Source organism: Tachypleus tridentatus, chromosome 13 (genome assembly GCF_004210375.1).
Source record: "Tachypleus tridentatus isolate NWPU-2018 chromosome 13, ASM421037v1, whole genome shotgun sequence".
In the NCBI taxonomy this organism is placed as follows: domain Eukaryota; kingdom Metazoa; phylum Arthropoda; class Merostomata; order Xiphosura; family Limulidae; genus Tachypleus; species Tachypleus tridentatus.
In genome coordinates this window covers 64,311,389-64,335,807 of record NC_134837.1, presented here as the reverse complement: position 1 = coordinate 64,335,807, position 24,419 = coordinate 64,311,389, and the positions used below count along the sequence as shown (strand labels likewise).

The window sequence follows — 24,419 nt, the reverse complement described above, 5'->3', positions numbered from 1 at the left end:
TATACCGAAACACCAGCATCAGATACAATATCCATAACACCTGCTGAGAACATCCAACACTGGTACTTGGTTGACCGTAGCCCATGTGGACCAGCCGATTGACCCAAGGGGGCCACCCCAAGGCCGCCTGTCTACAGGAATTCAAGGCCAAAGTGCTGTGTTAGGGTTGGAACCCTCAACCACCAGGATCCTCTCCTTCCCTTCACGGTCGCCACGTACGGCAAACACGTGGGTGGATGTTTAGATCCCAGAGGAGGTAAACTGAAAGACCAGAACCTTCCCTGGAAGGTCCCCTCACCACGTACAAGAATCCACACCGATGGGGGATCTCTGGCCTGAAATTAAACATTATGAAAGATAAAGATCCCCATGCCTCTAGAACCCTGTGGATCTTTGGCCTGTTATTAAACATTATGAAAGATCCCCACAACGTCTGAAATGAAAAGGAGGTTCTTAGAACATGTGAATGTTCCTTAACTTTTGGTCTGAATCTGGATTAACATAAAAACTATGTGTATTCCAATTAAAACTTGTTTTCAATTAAAGTGTTTTGTTTTATGTTACATTCATCTTTTTACATTTCTTCTTAACTTAACACTTACAATTGATAAAACGGAATTAACATATAAATAAATGTTCATCGAGTGAAACAGTTAAACCTGGAAAAGTTAGAATCCCTAGAGGACCGGTTAGAAATTTTGTGAATTTTGGACCCTTATGGACAGAGTGTATATTTAGAATTATGTGCGAAAAAAAATAAATTATTCACAGAAGAAACATAACATTAGGAAACAGTAACTTGATTATCTGAAGAAACAGTTTTTATTATAAACCAAAGATCTCGTTTACGATTTCAGAAAGCAATGTTCAATGTTTGTTACAGTGATAACGTGTTTCGTCTATTTTAAGACTATTTGTTTGTGCACATATTCTGTTATCTCAATAAAAAAGAAAACAAACAACTACATAACTTACAGTCTGCTGTTCTACACCACTAACGGTCACCGCCTGAGCGTTAAATGCGTCTTTCTGGTCACTTCGTTGTTGACCAATTGAATCATCACCATTCAAAGGATATGGACCATAAGAAGCAGGCAGTTGCGTGTGAACCATTTGCTAAAATAAATAAATAAATAAAATTTACAGCAAGAAAGAGAAATAATTATTCACTAAATCCGAATTTTGGAAAGTGTTATATATATACATACAATACAGATGACTATATAAAATACATTATAACAATACATATGCGTACATGTTAAAACAATCTACAATAATAAAACGACCTATGTGCATCAGTCACTCAATCAGCGACTTAATTCTAAGAGGAAAGAACCTAGGAATCTGAAATTTTGGTTTGGCTTGTTTTGAATTTCGAGCAAAGCTACACGAGGGCTATCTGCACTAGCCATCCTTACTTTTGCAGTGTAAGACTAGAGGGAAGGCAGCTAGTCATCACCGTCCACCGCCAACTCTTGGGCTACTCTTTAATCAACGAATAGCGGAATTGACCGTAATATTATACTACTCCTACGGCTGAAAGGGCGAGCATGTTTGCAAACATGTTATGGTCAATTCCACTATTCGTTGGTAAAAGAGTAGCCCAAGAGTTGGCGGTGGACGGTAATGACTAGCTGCCTTCTCTCTTGTTTTACACTGCTAAATTAGGGACGGCTAGCGCAGATAGCTCTCGAGTAGATTTGCGTGAAATTAATAAAGCAAACAAAGAAATCGTATATAATTTTGTCCAATAGACCTCAAGCCATCAAAATAGAAAAGAATATGTTGCGATCTGTCGCTTGGTTTAATAATAATAACTGTTTTGTAACAACAGCTTAAGAAAAACAACACGGAGAAATACATTAGAATTCATATTTTTGGCGGAAATAATTATATTTAAATGTTTTTGTTTGTTTGTAACTCTGATTTTCAAACTGATAAAAAATCGTTTTTAAAAGTCGTTATTACTCGTGCAGCGAAATAACAAATTTGAAATTAGATTAAATTTGTTTTTCGCAGCACTGATAATAACGAGTTTTATAATAATTATAAAAATATTTCAAAAAATTGAAGGAGTTACGAATGATGCAAAGCTTTCCTCAGTCACTTTACAAAAATTATTTCCGAATGAGCTGTCCAATCACAGAATTTCACCAGAAAGTGAGATAATGACTACCCAGGAAGAGTAACATGAAAAGTAAGCGACATTTCCATCGTGCTTAACTTGCCCCTAACATGTGGAATTAAACACGGACATTTACTTACGTTAGAATACGTTTATTTGCATACTTTCGGCCCTCTTATCACAAGCAACAATGTACTAAGGGATAAAAATTCGATAACTGTGAAACTCCATTTTTAAATAATTATCTAGGCAACAGTCGTAAGAATAACTGACGCGCTGAGATTATAGTTATTAAATATACAGAATAGAAATCGATTTCTTCGATACAAAAAGACATAAGGAAAATAATTACAAGTATTGTGTACAGAAAAACAGAGGAACGTTTTGTACTTCCAATAATACACTGTAAAATAAAATATTTAATTTTACATTGAAACCATATATATGTTATGTTTGTACAAGTATCTAAATACTGTCTTTGATTTTAAATTATACAGTTGAATAGTTTGGCTAGATGACAGAGTGATTGATTATACTAATTAAATACTGAAAATAAATGACCTTATACTTGTGCCAGGAAAGCTTTAGAACAATGGAAGTTGAAGTTAGGGAAGAGAGATTTTCTTATTGATTTGTGAAACAAGGTGGTAGACTGTATAGTATTGTCACTGTCGATCCTTGAGGTAACGTCAAGAAAAGCCATGTTCTTCTTGTTATTTTAATGGTTCAGAGTGGATTAGGTATTGTAGTATATGGAATTTAGGCAGTCTGAAAATTGGATTAAAGAAGGAAGACTGTGGTTCCACAGTCCAAACACGTTATGGATGTATCTAAGCTAGAAATCAGGGCCAGTGTTGGTATTTTGATACCACTTGTTAAGTGCCGTTGTTCTAAAAAAACGTGCATAAATATTAAGTCATAAGTAACAGCGACTCTACTTACTACCCATTGAGACACCACTAAGTTCGAGATGTAGTTTGAAGTTCAAAGGAAAATATCCGGCCCGGCATGGCAAATGCAGGTAAATTATTTCAAAAATACCTTTATCTGAACAATTAGATTTACTGTTTAATGTGTGAAAATCAAGCTGTTTGTTTGTTTTGAATTTCATGCAAAGCTACAGCAGGGCTATCTGCGCTAGCCGTCCCTAATTTAGCAGTGTAAGACTAGAGGGAAGGCAGCTAGTCATCACCACCCACAGCCAACTCTTAGGCTACTCTTTTACCAACGAATAGTGGGTTTTACCGTAACATTTTAATGCCCCCACGGTTGAAATGGCGAGCATGTTTGTTGTGATGGGAAATCAAGCTGTACGAATGCAGTTATAGATTCGAATATAATTTATTATCTAAACCATTTGAAGCATTATACTGTCAGTTTCGAATTTTGTTTTAGTGAACGTTCCTTGAGATGTAAAGCGAAACGTTGAGGGTCTAATTAAACAATAACTACATTTTGATGTTGTAACGTCGTTTCTTTCTGGTATTAACATGTCTTCTGTACACCAATATGCACTACATAAATAATTAATGGTCTGATCAAGAGTATTATTCTATGCACGGTATTTAAAAAAAAATCTATGGTTACAAAACTATTTTCTTTTTAAATTGTTATAAATGTTATTGTTGTGTTTTTGTTTTTTGTTTACATTTCTAAAGGATATGTGTGTTTTCTTATAGCATAGCCATATCGGGCTATCTTCTGTGTCCACCAAGGGGAATCAAACACCTGATTTTAGCATTCTAAGCCTGAAGATTTACCATTGTCTCACGGGGATTTTTTTTTAAAAGAAATCACATCATCATTTCCGCCAATAATGTAAAGCAAAAACAGTTTTCTAACAACAGGTAAAGACAAAAAATCAAAACTGTATAAAGCTGTTAGAATTCATACTGTTGGCTTCCCAGTTGTTTAAAATTTTTTACTTTGCCTTCAGCGTCACATAGCCATACGTCTGTCCGTCTGTGCATCTCAGAACCTCCTAACGGTATGGCTTTCCTCCAGCGAATCTTCAGTTTGTGTACAGAGTCGCGAAGCAGTAAATCTCTTTCTGTGTATACTTGATTCTTATTACAAACTCTATTGTCATTAGCACTATCTAGAAATATATTTGTCCTTCTTGTGTAAACTGTCTCGTTTCCAGCGTCACTATGTTGATCTTTCTGCTTTATGCTATTTTTCTTAGGCTTAAGCACTTATCATAACTAAAAATAAGAAACTTCCAAATAATTTAAGTAACAAAATTAAAAGATCGTTTTGTTTCTTTTGAAATTAAGACACCGTTGTTTTTAAGAGTTCAACCGAATGGAAGAGATGATGTAATATTGTATACAAAAATAATCACAGTAACCTTGTTGGTTTTAAAGATACCTCACATGAAGCAGATTCAAGGAAGCTCGAACTAACCCTATAAATTCATGATGTTTTAACTTCTACTTGTCGAGTTGAATTTCGTGCAAAGCTACAAGAGGGCTATCTGCGCTAGCTGTCCTTAATTTAACAGTGAAAGAGGGAAGGCAGCTAGTCATTATTATCCACAGCTAACTGTTGGGTTACTTTTTTACCAACGAATAATGGGATTGATCATCATCTCACAACTTCCCCAGGGCTGAAAGGGCGAGCATGTTTCGTGGGACGGGGATTCGAACCCGCAACCCTCACAATGTGAGTCAAGCGTTCTAGCCACCTGGTCAAGCCGAGAGACAGACAAACGAAGAAATAAATTTATACAGTGCTATAACAAAAAACACAATGTGTAATCAAAAAAGAGAGAGGGCCATTTCTTGTACGTGAAAAATGTTAATTTCCGACTTCCGAAAGTGTGGCATTGTTTGTGTTTCTTTAGATCATTTGCGTTATGATACATTATTGGAAAGAAACGTACTCAATAGCACCCATCGTAAATTCTTGGGTTTCTTTCAACGAATAGTGATATTTGACTGTCATTCTTATAATGCACACACGGTCTCAATATGTTTATGAAGGCCTGGCATGGCCAGGTGGTTAAGGCACTCGACTTGTTATCTGAGGTTCGCAGGTTCGAATCCCCGTCACACCAAACATGCTCGCCCTTTCAGCCGTTTGGGCGTTATAATGTGACGGCCAATCCAACTATTCGTTGGTAAAAGAGTAGCCCAACAGTTGACAGTGGGTGGTGATGACTAGCTGCCTTCCCTCTAGTCTTACACTGCTAAATTAGAGACGGCTAGCGCAGATAGCCCTCGAGTAGCTTTGTGCGAAATTCAAAAACAAACAAGCATTACGAAAAGACGGAAGTAATATTTCATTTTCAACATTTTGATTCGCTGAGAGAGACTTCCAAAAGATTTATCTCCTGTGAATCTTATATACGGCCCCTCCAGTGACACAGTACTATGTTTGTGAACTTACAACGGTAGAAACTGGGTTTCAATACCCATAATGGACAGTGCATAGAAAGCCCATTGTGTACCTCTGTACTTATTTGCAAAGAAACAAACCTTATATCCGCATACTACTAGTGGCACAGTAGTATGTCTGCGGATTTATACTGCTAGAACCCGGGTTTCGATACCCGTGATAGACAGAACACAGATAACGTTTTGTGTAGCTTTGTGCTTAATAACAAACAACAAAATAACTGCCAAATTCTAAAGTAATCATTACACACCAATAGTGTTGCAAATGAGGAGTATATTAATTATGTATTATTATAATTAAAATTTGCTAATGTATGTATAATATCCTGAATAGAACAAATAAAACCTTTAAAAGAGAGTTAATTATTCGTGCAACTTTGAAAGATAGTCTCGGTGCACGAATCGATACCTTAAGCACCCCTAACGGCCCCAAATGAAAACTTTCAAAATGCTTATTCCATTTTGCCAGTCCAGTGATGCATGTGAGAATATTAAAATTAAGCATAAGAAAGTGGTAAATTGTGCTTCCTTTACTAAATCAATACTCTGCGATTAATCGTTTCTTTGGACATTCGCTGCCAACACCTGCGGTGCCATTAACATAAAGCAAGGGAAAACAAAGACGACACAATTTAACATATATGGAAAAGAAGCACGCACTTTAGACTCAACCTTTGGAAATATACACATTGTATTTGTTCGTTTGTTTCTAATATACACATTGTATTTGTTCGTTTGTTTCTAATATACACATTGTATTTGTTCGTTTGTTTCTAATATACACATTGTATTTGTTCGTTTGTTTCTAATATACACATTGTATTTGTTCGTTTGTTTCTAATATACACATTGTATTTGTTCGTTTGTTTCTAATATACACATTGTATTTGTTCGTTTGTTTCTAATATACACATTGTATTTGTTCGTTTGTTTCTAATATACACATTGTATTTGTTCGTTTGTTTCTAATATACACATTGTATTTGTTCGTTTGTTTCTAATATACACATTGTATTTGTTCGTTTGTTTCTAATATACACATTGTATTTGTTCGTTTGTTTCTAATATACACATTGTATTTGTTCGTTTGTTTCTAATATACACATTGTATTTGTTCGTTTGTTTCTAATATACACATTGTATTTGTTCGTTTGTTTCTAATATACACATTGTATTTGTTCGTTTGTTTCTAATATACACATTGTATTTGTTCGTTTGTTTCTAATATACACATTGTATTTGTTCGTTTGTTTCTAATATACACATTGTATATGTTAGTTTGTTCCTAATATACACATTGTATTTGTTCGTTTGTTTCTAATATACACATTGTGTTTGTTCGTTTGTTTCTTTTTCAAGTTCACGCAAAGCTACACGAGGGCTATCTGCGCTATCCGCCTCTAATTTAGCCGTGTAAGACTAGAGGGAAGACAACTAGTTATCATCACTAACCGCCAACTCTTGAGCTACTCTTTTACCAACGAATAGTGAGATTGACGGTAGGTAACATTATAACACTCCCACGGCTGAAAGGGCGAGCATGTTCGGTATGACGGGGATTAGAATCCGCGACCCTTAGATTAAGATTCAAGCGCCTTAGCCATCTACCTGGCCATGCCGGGCTTTATACATTGTATAATAGCAGCTTTTGCCTGAAGAAAACTATGCAGCAAGGTGAAACTGCCACGAACACAGGCCTCGTTTGAACAAGAGCTCTTATCTCGAAGAGATATTAATGTTTTTGAAAATCAGTGTTATATTTTCAACATCACAGGCAGTTTATTACTAAACTTAACGTTGTTTCTTATCTTTCTAGCATTACATAAAACGTATTTGATGCTGTACCTAATAGGTAACACCTAGTGGCACTGCTTCTCAACTTCATTACTAATAAGTAATAGTATTGGTTAGCCTACTTTGTGGTGTGTGTCTGTTAAAAAACATTGAATCTTTCGACCATAAGATTAAATATATATATAATTAAACCTAAAAAAAAAAATTTTAAATAAGTCAACGTACTTGAAGATCTGTATTTTTTACCAGTTCCTAAAATTCCAGCGAAATAAAATATACTATTGCTACTTAGTATTCAGTCGATCTTTTAAACGCCCAGTTTTTTATTTCTAAACAAAATTAATCATAATGACAAGCTTTTAAAATTTTCAAAATACGTCATTGAAATAAATATTACTAACTTTTGTCAATGTCAGTAGCTATAAACAATGAGAAAAAAAAAGCCACAATTGTTGACTTACATCAATATAGCTTTGTAAGACACAGCTCTGTATGATGCATGACCAGGAGGTTTCGACATCGAACCCCTTCACCGAAGAAACTCAATCACTGAGAGCTTTGCTAGTGCTATCATGTGATGATTGGTATTACTATTCCTCAGTAAAAATTAGCCACAGAATTGACGGCGGATGGTTTTGACTAGCTGCCTTCCCTTTACATAAAGATTAGGAAGGTCTAAAACAGATAATTTTCGAGTAGTTTTGGGCAACATTCATCAAACAAATTCTGTAGGTCACACTTACTTGAATAAAATCGAACATTCTAACACAAATAACAGCACGAAATCCTGACAGGTGATTTTACCACGGTGTTGCACAAGGTTTTGGATTTATAGTGATTCATTGTTTTCATACTGCAAAGCAACAAAAAGTGCTATCTGCGGGTATTCGAACTAGGGATTTTAGCATTGCAAGTCCGTAACTTATCGCTAATCCCAGGGAACTGGATATGAAAAGGGATCAGTCAAAACAGTCGACAACCTTTAAAGCTCTATTCAAAATTAAATAACCCAGCACGATGAATGTTTATCTCTATGCTTCTCTTGTTTCCTGTCTTCCTCATCCTAAACACATAAAAATAAGAAGAAATAAACCTTACTTGGTTCTGTGTGTTGTTCGAATAGGTCATTTGTCAATGATCACGACATAAACACTGTTTTATGATCAGCTTAATCAAGGGACGGTTGTTGCGCAAAGAACGCCTCAATATATAGTCGTTAAATTCATCTATCTCACGTTTTAAACTTCGAAAACGGGTTTCTCAACAGAAGGGCGATAGTGGAGAAGAGTTAGAGCATATCATATTTATTCCAAGTTTTTTTATGAATTTTATCTACAGACGAGTCAAGATGACTGACAGGTGAAATACGCAAACACGGCTATGCATGAAGTCGACACTTTAAAATTGAAAGAAAATACCGAAATCGCTGAAGTTAAAAGAAATGTTTGTTTTGAATTTCGCGCAAAGCTACACGAGGGCTATCTGCGCTAGCCGTCCCTAATTTTGCAGTGTAAGACTAGAGGGAAGATAGCTAGTCATCGACGCCCACAGCCAACTCTTGAGCTACTCTTTTATTTTACGTAGGCCGCTTGAGTCCTAAACTAACGTTATAAACCTATAAACTTTTACACAGTTGCAACCCAACAGTTGTGTGAATTGTAAGTAACTCTGCAGGGTCCCACAATACAACAAATATTCTAGGTTAGAACTGAGTGAAAGTAACGAGGTATTTATGTACATTATCTATATATTTTCTTTAGTTTCTATTAAGACGCTCATGAGTAACAGTCAAGATGAGAAAACTGCTACTATGTTTTGTATAAGGCCTAGAAGACAGAACATCACTTATATTACTTGTATATAGAAAACCAATACATAACATTCCCATATACGATAGATGCCTTGTAAGAATTTGGCAGTATTCCCATATTCCTCTTAATTATTTCCAAATTCGCGGATTTCTGCAAGACTGAAGCTATCATAGAACGTGTAGACTCTGAAATAAACGTTCTCGGTCTACAAAGCACAGTGGCTGCAAGTTAAGTATCGCCAAAATTTAGCTGTTCATAGATTAACCCTTTTAGAGCTGCCTATTAAAGTATTAAATATACTTCATCATAAAATCTGATTTTCGTGTGTAAAAGCCTGGTAATGTTTACTAAAGTCTACCAAATTTTATGATTTTCACTTAATATATTGGAAATTAGTAGTATGTAAAACTATGACAAGTACAAATGGTTACGAAATTGGTCGTATGGACCTATGCAATGTTCAAAGTGTTAAATCGTAACGCTATGCAGGCGGGATGTATACTCTAGCGCATAGTTATGATGTAGGTGATAACTCTCAAGTGTAATATAACATTAGAAAGAATGAACCAAAGAGATTTTACAAAATACAGTTCCTGAACTTGACATGCGTTTACAGGTTCTAGCTGATGATGCAAAAGCAAGATCCCTAACTAACTAGTTGGTACCTAAAGTAAGACACATATTGGAAATAAACGCTTGATACAGGAAAAGATTATTACAAAGTGTTAAAACACAATTTAGAGAAGAACATCTGCCACGATTAACGTTCTTTCGCACCAGCTCAAACAATATCCCATTTACGGTTCGTCATACGAAACAAATGAAAATTAATGGTTGAAGATGAATATATTAAACTTGAAATTGTTTAAGCATCTGTGAAAAAAGATAGCGTTGGTTTAAATGTTTACTGGAGCGAATATTCAACTCAATACGATAATGTAAACTTGTGAAGTAATACACGAAAATAAAACAACCATAACTGACCCTAATAATGAGTTGTATACTAGAAGCAACGCAGAAAAACCAAAAATTAATTGTGAGGGCATGTGTCTGAAATACTCTGACGTAGATAAAATCTTCGTCGTCTTTATCGTACAGCCAGTCGTCTATTTTTTCTCCTGTACCTTGGTGTCGCTTTTTGCACGGAATAGCTACACTTTTGCATTGACGTTAACACTAAAAAAAGGTGGATGGTCCTATTAAAGGACGATGTCTTGACATGAGAACATAGCTTTAAATTAAACTCGTCCAACAATCAGTTCAAGAAGTCAGTGTTTTTCTTATAGTAAAGCCACAAAGGGATATCTGCTCAGCCCACCGAAGGGAATCGAACCCCTGATTTTAGCGTTGTAAATCCGGAGACATACCGCTGTACTAGCGGGGGGACGCCATAAATATTACAAACCTCAGAGCGCTGTGGAGGCAAGAAGTCAGACAGAACGTTTCAGTAAAGAGTTTAATAAACAAACTTGGACATGTTTTAGTAGCAAAATCGACTCAAGACTTGGTCTAGCGAAATAGAGATGATAAATTAATGTATTATGTTTGTTTGTTTGTTTGGAAATTTCGCACAAAGCTACTCGAGGGCTATCTGTGCTAGCCGTCCCTAATTTAGCAGTGTAAGACTAGAGGGAAGGCAGCTAGTCATCACCACCCACCGCCAACTCTTGGGCTACTCTTTTACCAACGAATAGTGGGATTGACCGTCACATTATACACCCCCACGGCTGGGAGGGCGAGCATGTTTAGCGCGACGCGGGCGCGAACCCGCGACCCTCGGATTACGAGTCTCACGCCTTACGCGCTAGGCCATGCCGGGCCAATGTATTATGTATTATAATTTATTTTGGAGGAGTCTCCGATTTATTATTTTACATGCGTTACGTATTACTATTTCAAATAAGCGGAAATTTAAATTTAGAAGTTAATCAAATGTTAATATGTATCAAATTTATGAAATTTGCCAACAACATTAATACACAGTTTTCTTTTTTTAACAAAAATATAATTTAATATAAAACAAAAACCAATACAATTTATAATAATGGTTATTACTAATAGTTATTACAAATGATGATTTATTAACAATAATTTTACAAGCTTACAGACAATACTGATTGTTATAGCCGGTTTAGAACTGAATATCGTATCGACAAACTAGGTCCGAGCAAATTAATTTTGAGATGATAAGCTAACTAGCTAGACTGGCCTCACACCACTGACTTTTTACCGAAAGAGATATTTAATGTTCCTGTAGAAACACTGACGTCCAAAGTTAATTCACTGAGGCTGAACAATTTGTAATGTTCGGAATCTATAATGCTCCTGGTGAAATTCTGTAGTCTTCCGAATAAAAGCGAAATTAAAATAATTATAATTCCAGAGGCCTATAGTACACTGAATGTAGTTGACGAATAATAATCTTCTGTCTTTCGGCTAACTGATTTTATATGAATCACGCGAGTTCTAGGAGTTCCAACATTATTCAAAAACGTCAACGTTTTCGTAAAATAAATATTATTGATTCTTGCTCTCAAGAATCTTCTACAACTTTCGGGAACAGATAGGGCTTGCGCAATACGTAGTCAAGATTATACGTCATATGCAAAAAAGAAAACTATAATGAAACAAGCATAGGTATTAAAGTAAACGTTTCATGGTAAATCCGTTATAAGTGAATTGTGAATAACCTAAATTATTATTCAATATGAATGAGATAATGCAATGTGATCTATCGTTGTCAGAAGGTAATGCGATAATAATTATGGATATAGATCACGTTAAACAATCTCGCTGCGCCACTAAAGCTTATACCTTTGAGGTCAAACAAATGTGTCGTCAAAAGTATTCACATGCAAAGTCACTGGTCAAATGAGCAGACTTAGTTTTCCGCCAAGACTACTGCAGCCATTATCGGAACTGACTGTCTCTGATTTTCTTCAATAGTCATGTTTTTTTCTTGGCAGTTACCCACAAAGCTTCACAAAGAAACAACTGTGCTGTGCCTATTATAAGTAACGAAAAACAGTTTCTAGCGTTCTAAGTCCACAAACTTACAACTCCGCCTCTGGGAAGATTCTTCATTGTGTCAGTCTAAACTGGTATATTTTACAAGTAGTTTGAGAATTACGAGGAACATTTCCTGAGGTAATATATTCATCTTCCGCACAGAGACTTATCCAAAAAGCACTGTTTCTGTTAACTAAACAGGGCTTACTGACAATACTCAAATATTTGTAGAGAATTTATTATTTAAAAACTTTTTTATAGAGAACTACTAATATTACTAGATTAGTTTACACGATAGTAATATATTTATAACATAAAAGACAGAACCAAAGAACTAGTTGGTTTGTTTTGAAATTCGCGCAAAGCTACTCATGTAATGAAAGTTATATTATGCACAACCTATATAAAAAACAAAACAAATCTTTAACTCCACTAAAAGGTTCATGTTTACCCAATATGTCAAGCCAGAAACATCAATGCTAGGATTAAAAGTGTTTAATAGAAATAGTTTCCTAATGACTGTTTTATGTGCATATATGACCTACAACCCGTTGCCCATCGACGTTTCATATGTGTGGGAAATTAAGTCATGTTACCAAGACGTTCGTGTTTTTAATGCACTTTGACGGTGCTTATAACGCACTTTCAAAGCTGAATGATATGTACATTTAGCAAGGGTAAAAAAAGACATAGCATTGGTTATGAACTGTATATATAATAATAAATAATAATATATAAATGCAATATAAAGTATATCTTATGTCCGTAGGTATCTAGTTTGTGAATAAGACAGTTTTGTACACAAAATGACAAGTAAACGGAGACAGATGAATAGACAGAGAAGAAAACAGATAGATATTACATATTAAATAGAAAAGAGCTGCGTTAGTCCTTTAAACTGGTGAAATGCTTATCCGGAATAGATTTACACAACGTGATATGGTGTAGAGTTATTGGTTATTTATATGATGATTTTGTTTTGAATTTCGCGCAAAGCTACACGAAGGCTGTCTGCGCTAGCCGTCCCTAATTTAGCATTGTAAGGCAACTAGACATCAGTACCCACCGCTAAACTCTTGGGTGACTCTTTTACCAACGAATAGTGGGATTCACCGTCACATTATAACGCCCCCAAGGCTGAAAGAGCGAGCATGTTTAGTGTTCGAACTTGCAAATCTCAGATTACGAGTCGAATGCCTTAACCAACTGGTCATCCTGGGCCACCAAAGAATTAGATCCAAATTAATGGTCTTATCTTTTTAAACCAAGAAATAACTCATACCATGAATTGCTGTTGCTACTGTATAACAAAGTGTGCTATAACTATTTCACTAAACAAGCACAAAACATATTATAAATGCAATAGTTTCTCCAGCATACTTTGTAAAAAATCTATTCTGAAACTTACAATTTTGGAATAAGACAGATATAGTAAGAACTAACTGTCGAGAGAAAAAAAGCGCATGGAACCTTGAAAACCTCATGTACGAAAGTGTTCGAGTTTCTTCACCTGTCAAAACAGTCGGTAAGGTTTAAGTTACAGATTTAACTAAATATATCAGAGCCGCTCTACATACCAACCACGGGGATAACGATATATTATAAGAGAAAAATGCCGTAAAAGTTGATTTGCTAATATGTAGGACAGCTCCACCAGCAATAAAATAATCGTTACAAACATTTGTGCCCAGGAATATAGACGGTTTTGATAAATTCTAACATAAACATAATAGTACATTTGAAACACAACGTGTGAAAGTTTCTTCGTAACTAACGTGATAGTACTGCTAACAATATACGTGTGTGTGTTCATACCGTAATAAGACATCTTCAAATTATTCATACAAGTAAATAAAACCGTATTCACTTGTACAAAACTCGTTCATTGATTGTAAAATTCGTAATATGTGTTGTTTTGTTAAGCACAACAATGACAGATTAAATTAAAAGGTAAAATTCATTCGACGGGTAATTAATAATTAATACACATGTTCTTTGTTATTCAAAAAAGAACAAAAACTGTCTTGGGGAATAGCGGTTTTCTTGTAGACTGCGAAATAGGTCATCATGTAGATACTTATTACTAATATCTTTTTTTTTAAATATGTTGAACTTTTCAGATAAAACTTTAGAAATACTAAAAGAAAATAGTTTTAAACAAATAATTACAGCAACATTTCCAGCCCTACCCAACTTATGATCACTGGAATATTGAAAACAGCTTTATATATGCCTACCTATTTATGGAACTAATAAATGGTAACTCCAAATCCACACAAATATTATCAAGTTATATTGATAACATAAGCCTCAGCATTACTTTCAAACAGTGTAAAGAAAAAAAAGTTACGAAATACAAGTAAGCATTTATTACAGTTTATATTATTATATCTGTTTAATGCTCGATTAACTGGTGAAAGATACGCCAATGGACAAAAAGGAACCATACATAACATTCTATCTCCACTGTATCATGCCAAGCAGTAATTAGACCTGACTTGCCTCTTAAGACTGATTGTTGTCCACCTGATACAAAAATCTTATTTTGTATGATTTCACTTAGTTATAATTATTATTACAAGAACAAAGGTTTCTATAATGCTTTTACCTGTAGGGTATTTTCGGAAAGTTAAAAATTTCTACCAAGATTAACGACCTGCCTAAATTCTAATATCATGTATTTTAAATGCAGTCGAATTTCTTTCATGCATTACAAACCGACTCACGTGTACAAGTTCCAGTACTTGTTTCATTTACCTACTGGCAAAGAAACCATCACATACAAACAAATGTGATACTAGTACTCACATACAGAGAAAACATAAACACAAGTTTAAAGAGAACACAACAAGTGTGTGTTCGATAATTCACTGTCGTCAAACAGAAGAGAAACGAACTCAACAACAAACACACGAATTACCCTAATTTATGTCACTCATGCGCCATACATATTTTTGCTAATCATTCTTTATCGGTGTTACACGATTAAACACAATGTATTTACTTTACAACGGTATAAGGTTTCTCGGCATACTTTATAAGATTTCTTTTTACGGTATCTTTAAATAAATAATATTCTATTTTATTATATATATCGTTCATTCACATCCATATAAGCGTGCGTGTTTATACAATGTTATATATATTTCCATATTTCCACACAGAAAAGAATTTGTTACTTTACTAAAAGATTTGATCTTGAAATATATACAAACATTACGAATAGTAAATACTTAACCCTACTATTTTTTCGATTTTACAACATCAGGAGTTTTTCTCAACATGAATAAGAAAGTACCTGTAAAGCATACTTTATCTCACTTAAAAGCTTAACAGTGAAATATACATACATGAGCCACGACATGTGGTATCCCAGGTGGGATTGTTCCAAAGAAATTGTGTATTTGCTTCCAAATTCCTTTATGCATCAGTGGACATGAGAGATGGATGCAGAGAATGTATCAGGTTGTCTGAAGATGGGCTGAGGCCGCAGTCAGCTTTATCAAGGACCCCCGCAATGGAACTTCACAGCAGCTGTTAGCAGTGTACAGAGCCCCAGTTCGACGCGCGCGTGACAGCTACAAATCTTTATATAATATTATTATCACCATACCACCTATGAACTAAACTGTTGGACACGTCGTTACTGTCGATCTCAAAGAATGTCGTGCAAAACTTACGTAGGCCTTGGAGAATAGCTTCGCTACTAATACACCAAGTTGGTTATTTTAATGAAAATACATGGGCTACAAAAGAAACATTAAAATATATAGCTTCTGTAAAGACGTGTTCAGTTCCAGAGAGACTCCTGGAGATAAACAATCGTACTGTTCAAGTAGCTATATACTACAGAACACTTTACTTCATAGTTAGAAATAACAAATTAAAGGTTTACTCGACTAACGGTTTGTTTGTTTGTTTTGGAATTTCGCACAAAGCTACTCGAGAGCTATCTGTGCTAGCCGTCCCTAATTTAGCAGTGTAAGACTAGAGGGAAGGCAGCTAGTCATCACCACCCACCGCCAGCTCTTGGGCTACTCTTTTACCAACGAATAGTGGGATTGACCGTCACATTATACACCACCACGGCTGGGAGGGCGAGCATGTTTAGCGCGACGCGGGCGCGAACCCGCGACCCTCGGACTACGAGTCGCACGCCTTACGCGCTTGGCCATGCCAGGCCTTCGACTAATGGCAGTCTACTTTCATCTTTAAAATTATCGGAAACATAGTAAAACAGTTTTAGTGACGACCAATTCGAACTGTTTACCATTAATTTAAGACCCTACGAATTTCAACAAACTGAAATATAAGATAAGAGTAACGAAAACATTTACCTAATTTCAGGTCACATTACGACTTATATTCGATTTTGGTATTATATCCCCCTTTGCCAACAAGACATAGCCATGAGACATCACTAATATACAGATTATATACCAGGTGATTTGAAATTGTGGATCTTAACTCCAGTGAGGTCACTGAAGACTCCACAGGGAGTTGGGAAAACGTTGGTTTAGTTTGTTTTGAATTTCGCGCAAAGCTACACGAGAGCTATTTGCGCTGGCCGTCCCTAAGACTACATGGAAGGCAGTTAGTCATCGCCACCCACCGCCAACTGTTGGGCTACTCTTTTTACCAACGAATAATGGGATTCACCGTAACATTATAACGACCCCACGACTGGGAAAGCGAGCATGTTGGGTGTGACGGGGATTCGAACCCGCGATCCTCGAATTACGAGTCGAGTGCCTTAACCACCTGGCCATGCCGGGCCAGGAAAGAGTTGGTAAGATGAAAATATTTGTTTGTTTTTTTTATCAAAAATATTAATATATTTAAAAACAACTATTTCATCTTCTCAATAATTTCACTTCACTTTCAGGTTGTACAAAACAGTAAGTAGTTCCTTTCTTACCTACACTTTATTCGTTTCAGGTTTTCTCGCTAATCTCTTTTACACACAAGGCCTAATGCATCTTCATGAGTAGCATACGTGTCACAACTGCTTGACTGTGTGATAGGCGCGTAAAGTAAGACAATACTCTATATGCATAGCGTGACGTCCCTCTATCTATTCATTCCAACGCGCTTTAAAAGGGAAAGATTTCGTGCGTTAACAGGTGATGTCGGAGTCAACAAATTATATTTAACGAGTTTCGTCCCGCACTAAAATGCTTTCAAAGATTAATATTCGTATCCAATTTTGTGAAAATGTTTATACAGCCAAGAATGTAAATTTTCTTCAGTCTAAACTCAACATAATTACAAATTACACGTAGCTTTCCGCAATCAATTAATTTAATGCAGCAGGACAACTAGCTCATCGTACCAGTTGCATCACAACACTTGAGTGCTGTTGCGTTTTTGTTTAAATAAATAATTTATCTGTTTAATGCACTTCGTTGGCCTTAAACTACAAACATTATTGATTAATAATACCTCGAAACAAAAATGGCAGTTTCTTAAGAACTGTTTATTAAAGCTACACAATGGGTTATCTGTGCTCTGCTCCCACGGGTATCGAAACCCGGTTTCTAGTGTTAAAATCCGCAGACAGAGCGCTGTTCCACTGGGATAGGGTTACTTTTAAGAACTGATACCACTGAACTTTCAGAATTTGACATGTGCATGGCCAGGTGGTTAAGGCACTCGACTTGTAATCCGAGGGTCGTATGTTCGAATCCCCGTCGACCCAATCATGCTCGCCCTTTCAGACGTGGAGGCGTTATAATGTGACGGTCAACCCCACTTTCGTTGGTGAAAGAGTAGCCCAAGAGTTGGCGGTGGGAGGTAATGACTAGCTGCCTTCCCTCTAGTCTTACACTGCTAAATTTGGTACGGCTAGCGCAGATAGCCCTCGTGCAGCTTTGCGCGAAATTCCAAAACAAACCAATCCTAACTACAAACTAATGGGAATGTAAGAGTTAAAATCGCTGAAAAGCAAACATAATTTCAAACTCAGACCTCCGGTCCTAGATCTTAAGATTTATTTCAACAGTGGATTAAAGAAATAAGAATTAATGGGAATATAAGAGTTAAAATGACCTAAAGCTAGAGTAAGTTTGAAGAACAGTTATTTTTCCATCAGGAGTTCTGAAGAAGTAATGACTAAACTATTCGAATTTTTCGTAAAAAAATACTGTATAATTCAGAAGCTATCGAGCTTTTGAGATGCTTTAATTAATTCTATTATCACTATTTTATTCTGAAAATTAAAATGACTGTTATGACTTTTTGATGACACGTACGCCTAACGTTATTTAACTACTCTGCGTGTTCGTAAACATAACAAACAGCAATGGATTGTATTATCGCCGGATTTGGGTTTAAATCACTGCCGGACTTGAACGTTTAACTGGCTGAAGCATATAAAAATAATTCCAGTCAACTGACGGGTAATGTACTCAATTCAAACAATGTAAGTTTAACAGCGAGACATATTTCAGAGAAATAACTTGAACATAAACAACATTTGAAGTTTCTTTCCCGTCTACCAACAAATAAAGATTTTGAGGCGATCTCACCGTTGACCATGACAAAAGCGTGGTAGTTTAAGAAACAGTCCAGCAGCTTTAATGCTTTGACACTGAATCCCTTTAAACAGCGAATATCAACATGACAAGATTGTTTGAGATTAGCTCAATAGGGTTGAAGTAATTACCCAACAGGATTTACAGAAACAGAAACATACCTCGTAGTTCATAATAATATTTACATGCAAATTTTGGTCGAGATTTACCCAACACGATTGGAGGAGTCTGGGAACAAACAGACACACACAGACTTAAGTCTTACATATATATATATATATATATGAAGTAAACAGGAGCTATTTGACACTTGAATAATATTTAAAATGATTTGATAAGCTCAACGCTGTACGCTTACACTGGCTAAACGAACCAGACTATTGTTTCTGAAGAAATACAGAATTTTACTGAGAAGATTAGACACCAAAAAAGTTTATCAATGAAGAACAGAAGTTAGCGAATAATCCACTTTGACCTTCTTCATTGGCAATCTGCAGCAAAGCGTAATACGTTTACATCAGAGCAAAATAAGGATTTTTGTGAACATGTAGAAAAAACATCAAGCACTTTGCGACACGGTTGCTTTGCCAAGCTCAAATCTTTGTGCTGAGATTTTTTCTTTAGCAGGCGAAAATGTGTCACTCAGATAACGAATATAGGTATGGTTCCATAAAGGTTTTCAAATTAAGAAAGCAAGCGAAAGGAAAATTAAACAGAACAATGATTTTATTGATCTGTTTCTTTGTTATGAAGTTCGTGCAAAGCTACATGAAGTTACTGCGCTAGTCGTCCCTAAATTATCAGTCATTACCACCCACTGCCAACTCTTGAGCAACTCCCTTACCAACAAATAGTGGAATTGATAGTAACATTATAGTTATGAAGTTCGTGCAAAGCTACATGAAAGTAATTGCGCTAGTCGTCCCTAAATTATCAGTCATTACCACCCACTGCCAACTCTTGAGCTACTCCCTTACCAACGAATAGCGGAATTGATAGTAGCATTATAGTTATGAAGTTCGTGCAAAGCTACATGAAAGTAATTGCGCTAGTCGTCCCTAAATTATCAGTCATTACCACCCACTGCCAACTCTTGAGCAACTCCCTTACCAACGAATAGTGGAATTGATAGTAACTTTATAACGCCTCCACGGCTTGAAGGGCGACCTTGTTTGGTGAGGCGGGGATTCGAACTTGCAACCATCAGATTGCGAGTATAACGCCATAATCACCTCGTCGGCCGATTTTATTGAAATTACTTCAGTCTGTGTGTGCAGTTTATTACGTATTTCAAAGAAGACTTGGTTATAGAAAGTTGGTACAGTGACATTACCAAAATATATAATATTCCACGTTGTCGTCTAAGATATTTTTGATATAGTAGAATCTGGTGAACTTTTTATTTTATTAGTGTACATAAAAACATGGTATAATTTTCCTCGCAACAACATGCGATGTTACTTTGTCTAGGATCTTTTCCTATTGTGAAATTGAGAAAAAAATACATTAAATTACATGGAAAATCCTAAACTATATTTCTTTGATATAACGATGCATGGGCTCTTTGCATCATAACTTGCAAATATACAATCTCTGAAAACGAACTTAGAAATACGGGTAAATGTAAAAATGCACCAAAATTAAGTCTTCATACTAGTCTGCACTTAGAAGTTACACTTCCTTGGAATCTCGGAAACTGACAGTAAAATTAAACATATTAGTTAGTAACTATAAAAGCTGAAATATATTTTAAATTTAGAGTTATCTTGTTGAAAAAGTTGTTAATAGAAACTCATTGTCTTCGCTTATACAAAATGATGATAGTTTCATCTTCACTGTTCAAAGGATAAAGTAGGATACCCGTTATGTTATAAAAAATTTAGTTTTGTTGCATATTAGATATTCATCACCATCGATGAAAAGGAAGAAATTCTTAGCGAGATAGTTTTCCATGTCGCCGCCTTCAATTATGCTTTACTTTACGATGATTGCAAAAGATTCCGTTGTTAAGGTTATGTCCAAAGTACTCTATCCTCTCTGATTTGTTTCTATAATTCAACAAGTTTAAGAGCAGAAAGATGGTTTTAGAGTAATTATTTCAACAGTGCGATCATACAGAAATCCATGGATGCTGCGTCCAAAACTTTATCGATATGTCTTCGTATGAAATAGCATGAACACCAGCTCTATTCTCCAGCTGCTTGAGGTATGCAACGGTTGGACGGAAGGCATATCTGAAAGCCATATCTTGGTGGGCCCGTACTTCGCTGACCTCGTTTCTAGACAGAGATCCTTGTTGCTTACTGTTGCCTGAGGTACGTTTGCAGCTCTTGCCAGTGACTTTTATGTTCATGGATTGTTACTTACTTCAAGACATCATGCCCCCTGTAGGAGAATGCTAATTCCACAGACTTACAATGCTAAAATCCAGCGTTCGATTTCCCGCGATAGACACAGCAAATAGTCCATTGTGGCTTTTCTCTAACACAATTAAACAATACAAAATGCAGCATTTTGTAGGTCTCTTTCTGAATGGTCCTTGTGTCTTGAGTTGATCCTTTTTTTTTTTTTTCTTATAATAGCTAAAGTACTAGGGATATCTCCACCTTGGAAATTCTAAATATCCGATCTAAACTCATCTTTAGCCCTGAGTGTATGAAAATGTTGGTAAGAAATGTTACATACCTTTCTCAAATGTGATCAATATTTCACACCCTACACAGCAATAAACACTGTCAAAATATATATTTCTGTTACACTTAGTTCCAACCAAAGTGTAACAGTAACGTAATTTGTTGATTTTGATATTCAAAATAATTTTAATATAACGTACTTGACCATGTATAATGGAAAGACAAGAAACATTGCTGGTTGCTAGAAAACAAATTTAAATCAGTGGTTATTGTGAAAAAGAAAGAGAAATGCACAGAAGTTTCTTGTTTATAATCAGACAGATCCCCCTATTGTAAGCATCAGATCTTTGACTGTCCAGATAGTTACAAAGAAATTGGACATACTTAAAAACAAGTACATTCTCACCACATGCACCTATTGAATATGAATGCCAAGCGTAATATTTTCAGTCAACAAATTATAAACATTAGCCCCTTTATTACACAAGCGTGTGTGTGTGTGTGTGTTTGTTTTTGAATTTCGCACAAAGCTACACGAGGGTTATCTGTGCTAGCCGTCCCTAATTTAGCAGTATAAGACTAGAGGGAAGGCAGCTAGTCATCACCACCTACCGCCAACTCTTGGGCTACTCTTTTACCAATGAATAGTGGGATTGACCGTCACATTATTACGCCCCCACGGCTGAAAGGGCAAGCATGTTTGATGCGACCGGGATTCGAACCCGCGACCCTCAGATTACGAGTCGAACGCTTTAACCCACCTGGCCATGCCAGGCCCTATTATACACGTACCAGAAAAATATAGTTATAGTTATATCTGAACAATACTGAGTTCACACACCAAAATATGTCTCCGGATTTACAACGCTAAAATCAAGGGTTCGATTCCCCTCGGTGGGCTGAGCAGATAGCCCGATGTGGCTTTGCTATAAGAAAAACACACACACCCACACCAAATAGGCTCATTGTTTTAAAAAATAAAAATAAAAACTAGTGTTAAAACCATAGTGACATGAGCCTGAGATCCAGTAACAATGAAGACAGTATAATATCAACTAGTAATAGCGAACAGACTATAAAATTAACTATAGCAACAATGAACGCAATACAAGTAACATGCACTGTGGTCAACTACTTAAAAGTATCATACTATATGATAATATAAAACATGGACTCATATAAAAGACATATAGACTTGCCACATCTATAGAGACCTCCACAACAAACAATCTTATGACTAGTTACAGTGACAAAAAATAATTTATTAAACATATTTTAATTTAGATTAAGTTTATTTGCATGAAGGCGCAGCATCTACAAATTTCATGAAAGATGAGGCCTCGATAGAGCCTACAATTTTAGTATTCTGTAGTATGTAGAAATAATGGTGCAACATAAAATTAACTGGGTGAGTTAATGAGTTAGTCGGTGATTCAGTTAGTAAGCTAAACAGTGGCACAGTGCGTCTGTTTATTTTTTAATTAACGAAGAAACCCTGCACTCGAGTTTACAAGCTAGGCGTACATTAGTTTGCGAACGTCTATTGAAACGTTTTGTTTTGATTGTGAAGTTAGGCAGGTCTATTAGTGAATCTGAAAGAAAAATGTCTAAGTTCAAACCACCAAGAAGTTAACTATCCCTAACAGAACCAGTAAATCCGTAAACAACCACTATGCGTAATTTCCTACAGAGTTTTATACCAATATAAGTAAATACAGGTTGTGATAAAAGTTAATGAAGAAATACATTAATTCACTATCGTTACGTGGACTAGGCTTCTCACTGTATTCATCAAATAATCTATAAGATTCCGTCCAACGACAGAAAACGTTACAAAATTATAAACCGAAAAAAATTAATATACACGAAAACAAAATATTAAACAAGACACAATTTTTTAACTTACTAAGATTCACGCATATATACCATCTTTAAAACAAATTATAATATACCTGCGTTCTTTTAGCACTTCACCACGCAAAGAAGACATCTGTTTCTTAACTTTTACGAAGCTACTTGAGGATTATCTTGGTCTACCCTTTGCCCCCAAATAAATGAATTGACTGTCAAATTATACTACCCCACCCCTACTGCTGTAAGTGTGTGTGTTTCTTATAGCAAAGCCACATTGGGCCATCTGCTGAGTCCACCGAGAGGAATCGAACCCATGATTTTAGTATTGTAGATCCGTAGACTGCTGAAAGAGCAAGAAAATTCGAAAACGGGTTTCAATCCCTCTACTAGCTGATTACTAATCATGCAGTCTCCTGGTAGTAAAGCGGTAAGTTTTCGGATTTACAACGCCAAAATCATGGGTTCGATTCCTCTCAGTGGACTCAGGAGATAGCTTAATGTAGCTTTACTATAAGAAAAAATACACTAATCTTGCGCACAAGCGCCATACCATACCAGACCTCATGTAGAAGATTGTTTTTGTTGTTGGAATTAAACACAAAGCTACACACAATGTGTTATCCGTGCTCTGCCCATCACAGGTATCGAAACCCAATTTCTAGCGATTTGAGTCCGCAAAAGAGGAGAAGAAAACAAAAGCACAAAACTGTTACGCACACCGTGGAAGTTTCCGACTGGAAAGAGATTAAAATATCTTAAATAGACGAGTTAATAAATTCTAATATAAAAGTTTATACCCTCCTCTCCACTAATAACAAAACACTCCATTATTAATTCCTACAATGGCAGGTTCACTTTTTCCACCACCATCCCCGTAAAAAGAGGCGAATGTTCATTAGAACTTGAAGGGTTGTAATGGCAAGCTAAATGAAGAGTTTGATCCATATATGTCATTTTTTGTCAGAAAGGATTTCCCTTTGGAATGGTAATCCTACTTAATAAGAGCTAAAATATTGGTCATTATCCATAAGAAATACCAAATTCCCTACGTTTATTTATAGCAAATAACAACAAAGAAAAGAAAAATATTAAAGGCCCGGAGAAATCAATTACAAAAAACACCTGTCAAGTCCAATGAACTTCTTTGAGGAGATTAACTCAAAGGACCTTTGAACTATGATCGACCATACATATATATGATAAAACTCTGAAGAGGAAATTGGGGTCATGCGTCTTTAAACTTTCAGACATGGTCTATTTAT

The 24,419-nt window shown here is 35.8% G+C and overlaps 1 protein-coding gene across 5 annotated transcripts in view; it reads right to left on the bottom strand.

Annotated features, from left to right (window-relative positions):
* LOC143238269 (RNA binding protein fox-1 homolog 2-like) overlaps window positions 1-24,419 on the bottom strand; it is a 112,466-nt gene that overhangs the window by 46,903 nt on the left and 41,144 nt on the right. For all 5 annotated transcript variants that reach the window (XR_013020484.1, XR_013020485.1, XM_076478357.1 and 2 more), the window contains exon 2: window positions 976-1,116. Coding sequence is in view for 3 of the 5 variants with exons in the window: in XM_076478357.1 (XP_076334472.1) it covers window positions 976-1,116 (141 nt within the window). In the remaining 2 variants the exon portion in view is untranslated. The remainder of the gene's footprint in view (window positions 1-975; window positions 1,117-24,419) is intronic.